This window comes from Buceros rhinoceros, unplaced genomic scaffold (assembly GCF_000710305.1).
Source record: "Buceros rhinoceros silvestris isolate BGI_N320 unplaced genomic scaffold, ASM71030v1 scaffold36179, whole genome shotgun sequence".
NCBI classification, from domain to species: Eukaryota; Metazoa; Chordata; class Aves; order Bucerotiformes; family Bucerotidae; genus Buceros; species Buceros rhinoceros.
In genome coordinates this window covers 1-12,661 of record NW_010430419.1, presented here as the reverse complement: position 1 = coordinate 12,661, position 12,661 = coordinate 1, and the positions used below count along the sequence as shown (strand labels likewise).

The window sequence follows — 12,661 nt, the reverse complement described above, 5'->3', positions numbered from 1 at the left end:
CGTAAAAGTTTGCCAAAAGCTGGGAGGAGTGGCTGACACACCAGAAGCTGTGCTGCCATTCAGTGAGACCTGGACAGGCTGGAGAGTTGTTTTTAGGGATACTCGAGTGAGTTTAGTTTCCATCTGTAAATCGACATCCAGTACACAGAAAAAATGGCAAGAATGAATTACATGCAACATGGTCTACTTTTTCCAAGGTGTAATTTTTTTTAAAACAGGTTTATAAAGAACTATTTACAGAAAATTCTACGGAAGATCAAGTATATCTCTTCCTTCATTACAATTCCACAAGTTTGTGTGACTGTTGGTATTAGTAGATATTCAAGAACAGCAGATGCAGAACCCATATATCATTAATCGTGGGATAAGGGAAAAGGGTGCCCTCCATATGGTTCTGATTTCACAAACTCATTTTTGAGCATTGGTTATTCTGAGTTGTGATTAAGTCCACACAGATTTACTGCACCTTGCAATTTTCTTTTTGCTCATCTTGCGCAGGTAGTTCTTGTTTGTTTAGAGAACGGTTGGCTTTGTGCATCATACGACTCTCCCTAGTATTATCAGGGACAGTTTGTGCGGATTGCTTATATGGGCAAAGTGGAGACCTTGAAGTAGATGTCATTGGTGGAAAAGCTGATCCTGTTTGGGACTGCTGTTCCTCACATACCTGTAACACAAACAAAAATGTCCCGTTTTACCGGTCATGGAAAACCATATTAGCTTTCTGCAGTGGGTCAGAAGGCTCACTGTAAAAGATTAACTATGGGGAATTTGCATGAACCATGCATACTTATGGAAGCATGAACATACTTATGGAAAAAAGAAAAATTATCTTGAAGATATTTATCTGTTTGAATATACAATAAAGCAAGACAATATGAATTGTTTTGGTGGAAGATGGAATATCTGCTACACAGCTGGCAAGCTATTTGCTAGGAACAGAAAAAAGCTAAACTGGGAACAGGCAGTACTCTGAATCTGTTTACTAAGGTAGCAGGTAAAATGTACCAAGACCTGTATTTCATTTTTCCTGTATATATTCTGCAAACATAAAACATAGTTTTCACTTTTTTTGCTGACATCTGGACAGAAACCACTGCTTTCGCATTTTAACTGATGTGCAGTCAAAGCACTCAATTTAAATTCTCCATTAAATGCACACAGGAGAGAGAATAAATTTGTGTATGAAAATGACAGGGCACTTTTTAAACACCTGGAGAATTTGCAACAGTTTGAAACTGGGTGCCTGAAATGAAGTACATATAAATACCTGTCAGAGAAGGAAACAAGGCTTATTCCACTTCTAAAACAAGACAGACTACTTACTATATTAGTATAAAGCATGAAACAACATGTTTTGGTGGTTTCAACAAACGATGAAATAATATTATGAGCAATTCCTCCAGAAATTCCCAGACGTACGTCATTTTGAAATAAAACACACACACGTATCAGCAAGGTCCAAGAGACAAGGGCACAATTTTCTGGAACTGATAACTTCTCCATATCTACACTTGGGGCAAAAAACAAGCCCGAAATCTTCATTTCTGCTATACAGTTGAGTGTAAGGAGTAGCCTGTCCTTCGACCTAGACAATACAAGCTCAGATAAAGAGGAGGACTATTCGGGAAATCCCTCCCCCTGTTAAATTGAAAAGAATTTATTACTGATTGCTTGTTATTTGCTATCACCTTGACTACGGTCAGTGAGAGCCTACAACAAGCTTACACCATGGTGGCAGGTGATTACCAGGCAGCTTTCCGCAGCCAAGGCTTCCTTTTAGTTTTGCATTACAAGCAACACCCTCCATTTGTTTCTAAAGTTACAGGAAAACATACTTAAACGAGTGTAAATAAATTTTATTGCCATCACTTAATGAAACAGTAATAAAACACAGGGCTCCAGGCAAAGACTGTAAGCAGCAGCAAATTTTGGCAAGTAGGGAAATTAACCCGTGAAACAACATACACAACTTCAGTGGATCCACTCTCACTTCAAAATAAAGATTTCTGATTGCTATAGCTCAAAACAAATTCCGGCACTGATCTGGCGTGACTTCCCAGTGGTGCTTTCTGGCCTCAAAAGCCATACATCCACTAAACCACATGGCTCTTGCCTTTCCTTACTTCCGTTACCTTCCCAACACATTTTATGTGCTAACACAGAATAACAGCACTTAAAAAACAATAATAAAACACCACCACAAAACAGAAGTTGTTCTCTTGCTTTATGGGTTCACTATTGGCTGTGTGGCAGACTCCACTGCTTGTCAAGGGAATACCTTTGTGCAATCTGGCAAACTGGAAGAATTTGTATCTAATTATTATTTTCTGCAATTTTATCTAATTATTAATTATCATCTAATATTTCTATGTGGCTCTCATGTAAAGAAGTGTCAATATATAATAGCTATCCTCTTATTGCTCAGCTTGAGATAGTGTGGTTAAAAACTTTGGAGATTTCAAACAAAAGGTTTATTTCTGTCCTAAAGATGGAACATTTTTCTATAATCTGCAAAGCATTTGCATCAGCTTCAAAGGAACGCTTTATTCCGATGTACTCTGAAACATTCAGCAGCGTGTCATATTACTGAAAACACTGGAAAAGTTAACACAAATTTCAGTTACTGAACTTCTAATAAATTTCAGCTTTCAAACCTAACTCTGTAGTATTTATTTGTTTTGATAACCTCTATAATCTGGTAAGCACTGAAGTCTAGTTTGTTTACCATCTATATGTTCCCTATTTATATGTTTAACAGCCTCGCAAATATCTGTAGTTATTTTATAGCATCTCCAATCTGGAATTCCAAGGAAAGTTCTTAGCAGAAAACTTTAAGCCTCAACTGAGACTCCCAGAGGTTAATTCTTTTGCTGTTTACTTTTCCTGAAAGCTAAGAAAGTACAGTACAAGGGATACCTGCTCTTTAACATCCATTATAAGAAACTGAAATTATACTTATTTTACTTTTCTCAATGGGTTTCCCCTATAAAGTCACAAATTACATCACAGGAACAATTTGCAGATCGCTAGCATGGTCAAGACCTCTGTCATGTTTCAATGATTCAGTATTTATGATCAAAGTTCTTAGCAGAAAACTTTAAGCCTCAACTGAGACTCCCAGAGGTTAATTCTTTTGCTGTTTACTTTTCCTGAAAGCTAAGAAAGTACAGTACAAGGGATACCTGCTCTTTAACATACATTATAAGAAACTGAAATTATACTTTTTACTTTTCTCAATGGGTTTCCCCTATAAAGTCACAAATTAATTACATCACAGGAACAATTTGCAGATCGCTAGCATGGTCAAGACCTCTGCCATGTTTCAATGATTCAGTATTTATGATCTTATCTTCACCGTATTGCTGAGAAATGTAAAGAATTATAGTACGCCCTCAAACTTACTTGGCAAGATGAATACATTTAGAGAAGACCTTAGTTTTCTCCATGGCTTTCATACCCAGATACATTTTTTTCTTTACCTTTTGTGGTTTGCTGCCACCAGGTGTCGAACAGGAGCGCTCACCAAAATTATCTGGTCTGCATTTTCGTACATCTTGTGTAGGCAAAGCCAATTTTTCACTTGAGGAAGCCAGACGGGGACTGGTTCTTAGATGTAGAGTTGTTCTGCGTAAAATGTAAGGGCTAACCTTTCCAGTGGGGATATCGGCAAACCCTGAAAAATAAACAGCTTCTGTTAAAAAGAGCTAAATAAGTTACACTTTCTCAAAAGGATCCCTTTTTTTTTCACAACGGGGATTAAAATAGCTGATTAAAATCAATAATTTGTTCTGTTAAAGAAAATAAATCAAAAAAACTCCTGAACAGATCTTGTGTTTTCCAAAATTCATATGCAAGCCCTGGAAATTGTAGACAAAGTACAACAGTAACTCTAGAGCAAAGTTTTTCAAACAAGTGTTTGGTCTTTTTCTTCACAGGTACATAATTATCTGGAGAATAACTTCAGTCTGAAAACGTGTACTGGTCTCACTAGAATTCAATCAGAACACAATACCGGGGCGTGATATTCTTGATTTTTCATACTTTTTCTCTGCATAGAACTATGTTACAGACTGTCTATTATCTGTCTGTTTAGCCGAGAAGTCAAACATTAACTGGCACACGTCCTCAGAACAGGTTTATTTTCAGAAAAATAATAATGGGGTTAAGAAAATTAAATGTAAATAATGTGTAGACTTAAAAATCCTAACTTCTGGGAGCAATCACTGAAGATGAGCCGATTCAGTACCTCTATGGCTTGTCTTTTAATGATTGCAATTACATATAAATGGTAATTTATTAAGTAATAAATTACTTAATAGGTAGTTGAACATACAATATATTTTTGAAGCCCTGATTTGTGCAATCTCCTCAGTTACTTTCTGCTACAGTGAACCCCCGTGCGGAATATCAGGCTACCTAATTTCATTGCATTCACAGCAGAATGAAACTGAACTCTCGTGAAGGAGTTAGTATATTACCACTGCAAGACAGATTCAACTCAAGAAATTAATTGATTTAATATTCTGCCAATTCACACAATTACTGATTCTGGTATTGAAAGAAAGAAAAGCACACAAATAATTTGCCGGGCTGGGTATAACTTTGTACACTTTATATTGGCATTGGTATTAGTTTGGCTGTTTCTTAAATCTGTTTTCATTTGAACCTGTGGGTCTCCTCACCTTTTCCCAGTTGCCCTCTTCTGCTGGGGAGAGGTTATCGGGTGATAGGCTAAACTATAGCAGTTGCTCTCAGATACAGGCTAAAGGTAGGCAGGCTTCCCTCCAGACACCTCTCCTCCTCAATTTCTGATCTCCAATCACCTTGCCACACACTACACCTTCAGTGAGGTGATGGGAGCACAGGAGGTGGGGGTCAGGCCCTGCTCCTTGTTCTTGTCTCAGTTGCTCAGGAATGGTGGAACCCACTGGCTGTAGTCCCTCTGGGGTCATATGTCCTTCCTCAGTCTCCTCTCAGCCTGGCTTGGGCCACCCCCCAGCTTCTGCCCCTGCTCAGGTCACCACCTCCTCCCTCAGGTATGATTACTTTGCTTCAGCAGTACTCCTGTCTCCCCAGCCCCAGCATTGTTTCTCCTTCATCTCAGTATTCCCCCCCTTTCTCACTCATGTTTTCAGCAAGACATGACAAACACCTCTGACTGGTTCTATTTTGCTGTATGGTTTTGTCCTTTGGGGACAGCTGGACCTGACAATGTCTGGCACGGGGCAGCACTGACCTCCTTCTGCAGCTCTCACCACCAACCACTCACCAGTCAGACCCTGCATCACTATTAACCACCTCTTTGACTTGGTAAGGAGCAATACTGAAGGAGTTGTGGGGCTATGGAGGGAGCAAACATGACTCCATCACAGCACAGTAATTTAGCGCTCAAATCTTGTGGCTTTTAAGATTAGATTCACCCCACATCTATTCTCCCTTAAGTTTCAGCAAATGGTTCAAATAACGCTTTTAAATGACTAGAGCAAGTCTGTCAGCAAAACCTCATTGCTGTTACATATCCTACGCTTAGCCTTTAATACATGCATCACAAGGAACGACCAAACAGTGACTGCCGGGATCTAACTCCGGGATTTAACTCTGAGCAGAATGGTAGTTGTTAAACCAACATAAACGGATCATGCTCATCTAACACTACAGCTCCACAAACAGTGGCTTGACACTAACTGGCACATCTCCCATTGACTACTTTCACCTTCCATCACTGTCACCAAAAGCATTTGCATTGTCACCTATTCACCCAGAGTAAAACTAATTCAACAAAGCAAAAGATTAAGAAAAACACCTGCAATGCTCAGAGAATGTTTGCCTTTATAATACACTGTAAATACCTTTTTCCACTACTTCTGGAAGCCCATCTGGCTCACTGTCTAAGTTCTTTTGACTCAGCATATTTTGACAGATATCAGCCTTCCTTTTTTTTTTGGATGAAGTCTCTGGCACAGGGGATCTTGGCTCTCCATTATCTTCCCTGTTGTCTTCGTATCGCTGCCTCTTACTTGAAAGCTTAGTGGTATCTTTGCCTGACCTCATCTCTTTGACAGACTGGTTGCTCACTGTTACTGAGTTACCCGTGTCCAGCAGAGGAGTGCTGACAGTGTCGCTTGTTGGCTGTTTCAGCTGAGCACTCAACAAACTGACTTGTGTTTTCAGCATCTCATTTGCTTCCTCGAGTTTATAATATTTAATAATTAGAGAGCAGTATTTCTCCAAGTTCTCATTTGCTTCTCTGGTTTTCAATTCCATAGATTCCTGTAATTCTTCCAGTTTTAACTTAATTTCTTCCACAGTGGCATTCTCATCAGCACCTTTCAAAGCAAAATATCATTATTCATATAACTGACATGAAAAAAGATGCATGTATAAGAATTTATAATCCAACGTTCACACATCTTTTAATTATACATGTTCTATAACTGTGCAACTATAAAAAAGTGACAGCGTATTACAGTCAGTAACGTGTTAGACATAATGATGTATTTGCTAAATACAGAACAAACATGCAAAATTTGAAAAGAATCCTTGGCCAATGCCTGGGCAGACTTTCCCTCTCATTTTGTACCTTCCAAACACTCGAGTTTTGTATAATTTACAATATAGTGCATCTCATAAGGAGAGCCAAAATATAAAGAACAAAGCATGATAATCAGAGGAGAAGGTTGCTGGAAAATGATAAAAGTACTTGGACACAAACTTTAGTCATTAAGAAAAAAGACTCACTATCTTTAAGTCACTTTCAACCACAAAAATGCAATATTTGAAATATATATTCATAATCCAGAGTTGTCTCTGATACTTTAAAAGAAGATGAACTAGATTTTGAAAGTGTTTGACACATTTGCAGTTATACTTTTTTATACTGGTTAAGAATCACGCTGTCACAGAGCTGCAAATGGGCATTTTAGGGAGACACAAACTAATGCACTGCTACAAAAGCATTAAGATTGAATCTAGATTCAGTTACCTTCTTTCTCTGACGTAGTTAGATTTTTCTCCTTCAATAGTTCATCATGTTCAGCTAGTTGTTTCTGCAACATTTCCTTTTCCTGTTCCATCTGCTTACAGGATTTCATCCACAGCTGCACTTCGCTGTGGGCAAGTTCATTTTCCTTCTTCAGTTGAACTATAACATTATTATTATCAGCCTACACCACAGAAATGTAGTTATTATACCAGAAACACAATTCTTCCATTTAAAAATTACAATCTCAAATGGAAGCCCAACTGTTATGCACTATTTCCTACCTATGAGAAAGCTGCCCGAGCTCTAACACAGCAGACCTTTTCCCACGTTACCACTTCATTGACGTGGCATCAGAAAGTGCTGCTTTCCAGGTAACAGAGTTCAAACCAATGCTCTCAATTTTAAAAAACACTCTCTCCTAGTCTGAGTCTCCTTTATTCTTTTTGTCCCTAATGCATCTTGTTACCACAGAGGCAAGGTAATGCAGGCCTGCCTTGCACTCTAAATTCCAGCTCAAAAACACTATTCTGAGCAGCAGCAGATCACTCCTCTCCACCCACTTGCGCTCTCTTGGGCTGTTCAGCTGGTCTGGTACCAATCTGTGCGCAAATACCATGCAGTGACCACAGCTGGAAGCCCTGTATGCTACATTTACACCACCATGGGTTCTGTTTTCTGCCTCAGGCACGTATGCTATAGTACTGAATCACGAGACAGACAATATTAAATAAATTAACACCACAGTGGAGGGCCCTACAGATTAAAGGACCATCAAGGAAGATGAATATATTGCAATTCAGTGTTTACTGGCAAATAAATTGAATTGACTTTTTCTTCAAGAGTGCATTGAGAGAGATACTCATTCCTGAATTGGGAGTACAGAGTTGGAGCCAACAATCGATCACAGACAAAAACAGGACAGAAATTAAAGATAGATGAGAAAAATGTAGGGGAAATTGATATAGAAATTCAGTTATAAGGACAGTTGAACTTCATCTATGCTACTAGGAAGCAAATCAAGCACATCTTAGAACTGTTCCCGGCTGTCGGTTGTTCACAGTATGTGGAGCTCATTCTCTGTCATCACTGAGAACAGTTCTGTCATTTAGAGAATTACACTAGTTCATAATTATAATGAGGATTCTATACAAAATGGAGTTGATAACATCTCCAGAATCAAGAGGAATATATCAAGGACTAATGCTTAAGACAGAATACGGTGTCTTTTATCAAAGTAATTCAAATACTGAAAACAGAGGCACTGCAAAGTCCCAGTTGCAGCGTTCAGCGTAGACAAGAGATCACTGTGCTTAGTATCACATAAACCAATTCTAGCTGATCTCAGTCGTGGCATATGTAATGGAATTTTTCTCATGTAGATCAATAGTAACAATGTTTTCTCTGTGCTCTATATTCTCATTAGTGAAACAAAGGCTGTATCAAAGTCACGCCAAAGCTCTGGGGCACTGGTTCCCAATCTTACCTTTGTTTTACTATACAGTCCATTGGGTCTCATATAACTGACAATGCTTACATATTTTTCTCTTACCTTATTTTTTAGGAGTTCTCCTAGGGTTTGATTAGCTTTTTTAAGGGAATCATTTAGTTGTTCTTTATTTGACTTCAAATGCTCAATTTCCAATTTTTGTAAGCTGATAAAGTGCTCCAGTGAATTCATCTTCTCTCGACAAGCCTCAATTTCTACTTTATTCTAGAGAAAAAACATGCCTAATTACTATGATACTAAGAAAATTATTTCCTGCACTAAAAGATACTGTTGCTTTCCCTTTTTCAAATGTATAGTCTCAAATAAACTGTATATATACCCAACACTTCCTGAGCTCTGAATTAAATTCACCTTTCATTGCTCACGATATAGAAAAGTTAATTGAACACGTACTGAGTTCCAAGGTAAGTTACACAGAGTGTTTGGAAATACTATTAGCAAAGACGATTTCTTTTGCAATTGGATCAGCAAAATTTTGTCACATACATAGCATTTAATTAAAAACTCACAGCCCCATTCTTTCCATTTTCTGATTTACCTTTTGGGTTGCTTCTGTCAGAGCATCCTGATGCTCTTTCTCTGCTTGAAGTAGTCTGTCTCTGTATTCTGATATTTCTCTTTTCATTTCACTTTCTTTTTCTTGTAGCTCTTTCTGGACCATCTCCAAACTCTTAGTCAGTTCAGTTTTTTCTGCCATGGCTAGATGCAGCTGAATCTGTAAACAGTAACAGCCCATTCTTTGGTATTCAGAATTTTCTCAACGGAGAAAAAGTTGACCTATGACACTATTTGGCTGTACATCTCAAACATCTTTGATTTAAAAACAAACCAAACAAAACACAACCAACTTGGTAAGAAAGAATTATTTAAGAGTGGCTAAACACACTGTAACCAAAGAATGGAGCATCTCAACACAAAAGGCAGGATAAGAGGCAAAGGAGCGTCTTCTAAGAAGAAACATTAAGACCTGATGGGTATCCCAAGGGCAAGCTTGCCAACACTATTAAATCAAGCAGCACTACCAAAATCAAAGCTTAACCTCTCCAAACATTCTTCCCACAGAGTGACTTAAGGTTAAGGGCCACCTTCCTCACCCTCTTTACGATTACAAAGCTTCCTAAGCGTTCTCGCTTCGATCCACTTTTATAGCTGTACTTTTGGACAGCTGGCCTGTATTTCCATACAGGATTTCGGAAAGTTGCAGAAATCTCTTTTCGCACTCAAGATCCTCAATGCCGCAACAGCAACAAGCTCCTGGTTATAAACTTTGTAAACAGTGTTAGTAGGTCAGAAGACCACTTACGCTGGTTTAACCACATAATATCGTTCACAAACAAGACCTACAGCTGTCTAGATGGTAAAACAGCCTCTAAATATAAATAAATGAAATACAACCACTCTAGAACTGTTTCTTCCTTGACTTCGTCCTGAAAGTTCTTTAACACTCCTGAAACATGTAAAGTAGTCTAGTTTTAAAGCAAACTAGAGAAATGTTAGGTACTTTATCTAACATCCTCAGTCTGATTGAAGAGACAATTTACTGGCACTGAAAGATTTCTAGATAACCACCTGTGGCCTTTACACCAAGAAAAGACAATTTCGTTAGAAGGTAGAGGGAAAACATTATTAACTAATCATTCTATCTGAGAAAAAAAAATTACATTTTTGGAAATTTTGTAAGCAAGAACATCTGATACTTGTACATTAGCACAGCTCCCCCAACCAGCTCCCACATATTTAATGTACTCGAGCATCTGGCCTTGACCACAGAAATACTACACACAGAGAAACTAACTTTGTTCTTTTCTGAACATTCTTGAATAAGTTGTGTTTCTTCTGCAAGCTTTTTTCTTTCTGTGGTAAATTCTTCCTGTAACTTGGAAATCTTCTCTTCAGTTTCACTTAGCTTGACTTGCAGCACAGTATGACTTTCAGTCAGTTCATTCACCTGAAATTAAGTTTTCCAGAATTATTTTTAATACATGTGACATGACCTCCAAAGAACTTTCTCATACGCAACAAGCAGTTTAAGATGTGTTATTTTATTCCCACAGCTGGTCCAACTCCAAGCAAGAGTCACAACAGGCTAATGCTGTTTTTACATGGCAAGTGTCCAACTGTTTTTTCACTTTCTTTGGAGCTCCCAAGGTACTTATTCTTGATAGAAAAATTCACTCACCCAATATTAATTCATCTTTCCTCCTCTTCTTCTACGGGGAAGAGGAAACTATCTGGCATTATTCGATTACTTAAACTTCTATGCTTACTTTGAAGCAACCATCCCATTCATCCTACACAAAACAATGTCCTGCTTTCCAGCTCTGTAACTTCACTGCAAACTCATGATTGCTTTGAAAACATAATTTTAAAAATAGGATGCTTCCTGTAGAAGTCTGAGGTTATTTTAAGATATAATTTATTACGGAAGGGGTAAGCCCAGAGGACACTTTATCCTCATTCCTAAAGAGGAAACTCTACCGTAATGGAAATGCTATTACCTTTTCACACAAAGTGCTCTTTGCACAAAGTGTAGACTCCAGTTCCTTCTCAAGGTCCTTATAAGACGCTTTTAGAACATTCAGGATATCTGGAAAGGTTTCATTATCAGAAAAATGTTGCTCCTTCAGCTTCAACTCAGCAATCAAATTCCGCAGCCTTTTTTTTTCCTGGTACCAACTTTCATGCTCATGTTGCAGGTGTGTCAGCTGTAAAGACAGCTCCTCTGTTTCTTTCACTTGCTTTTGAAGAGCACCGTTTTCCTGCACCTTTTCATCGAGTTTTTGTTTACAATCCATTAATTCTTGAACAAGTACTTCCCTCATTTGATCCAATTTGATATTTGCATTTTTTATTTCCTGACATTCCTCTAATAGTATTGCTTTTTCTTGCTCAAGATGAGCCACCCGGTTAATCAAGATTTGCTCTTTTGCTCTAGCATCTGCTTCTTCCTTGCGAGAAATCTCTAATGCCTCACTTAGATCTTTGAGCTCGGATTTCAGCAATACCACAGTATTTTCAAAGGCATCCTTGCTTTTCATCTTTTCTTCCTCCTTTTCATCTAATAATTTTGCTGTAGTCAAATTCGAAGACTCTAGTTCAAGGATTCTTTCTTGCTTTTCTTTTAAATCTTTAGCCAAACTTTCTTTTTGTTTGGTGAGGGCATCAATTTGTAAGTTAACACATTTCAACATTTCAGTCATCTCTTCCATCTCTGTTGTTAATGCCTCTGCCTCTGCTTTAGCAGTCTCCGACTGGATAACTGCATCTTCTAGATTTTTCTCTGACATCTCTAATTCTCTCTCAAGCCTCTCTATTTTATCCAAAAGAGAGTCAGCTTTCCGTTCACTCTCTTTCAGCTTTACTGCAACATGGTGTTTTTTCTTCTCATCAGACTCAATTTTTACTTTCAGCTTCTCAATTCCATATCGCATTTGGTCTACTTCTTTCTGTGCTGAACTGAGCCTCGCAGCAAGTTCACCCTTTTCCATTAACAAGCCTTCCAAAGACCTGGAAAGATTTGAATTTTCCATTTCTAATGATCTTAGTTTACTCTGCATCATTTCCAACTCTCTTACAATCAGCTCTTTCTCCTTCTTCAAATCCGCCACTTCATTTTGGAGTTTTTCCTTTTCCAAAGAGAAGGACGCGGCATCATTTTCCAAACTTTGCAGCTTCTGCAGGAGATGATATTTTTCATTTGATAATGGATTTACATCAGATTTTGCAGTCTCGAGCAGATTTGTTTGCATCCTCACTTCACACTCTAACCTTCTAATGAATTCAGTAGAATCCACCTCAGCTGACTCTAGCTCTTTTAATTTCTCTTGTAGCTTCTGATACTTCTGATCCAGTTCTTTTTTATTTTCAGACAAAATACTCAGTTCTTGGCCAATATGGTTTCTCTCAGCTGTGAGTGAAAAAAGTTGCTCTTGAAAGCTAGAAATAGCGTTTAGGTTAACTTCCCTCTCCCTTTCTAACTGCTGACATTTTGCCTGAAGCATTTTAATATCATACTCTGTGAACAAGACATGGTTCTCAGTACTAACTTGCTCAGATTTCGGACTCCTCTGCTCATTTTCAGCTGTGAGAAGTTGTTCATGACCGTCTCTCTTGGTCGTTTCCACATCATCCAATGTGTCTCCTGCATTAGACAATCTAACTTTATATAT

The 12,661-nt window shown here is 38.2% G+C and overlaps 1 protein-coding gene across 1 annotated transcript; it reads right to left on the bottom strand.

The window, feature by feature from the left end:
• Window positions 1–457: 457 nt before the first annotated feature.
• Window positions 458–12,640, bottom strand: LOC104499522 (centromere protein F-like; the record flags this gene model as incomplete). Its single annotated transcript, XM_010143033.1, has 8 exons — window positions 458–667; window positions 3,483–3,676; window positions 5,853–6,329; window positions 6,986–7,166; window positions 8,535–8,696; window positions 9,031–9,207; window positions 10,288–10,440; window positions 10,991–12,640. Coding segments are annotated over 8 exons (3,204 nt in total), but the record flags the coding sequence as incomplete, so codon positions are not given.
• Window positions 12,641–12,661: the final 21 nt, after the last annotated feature.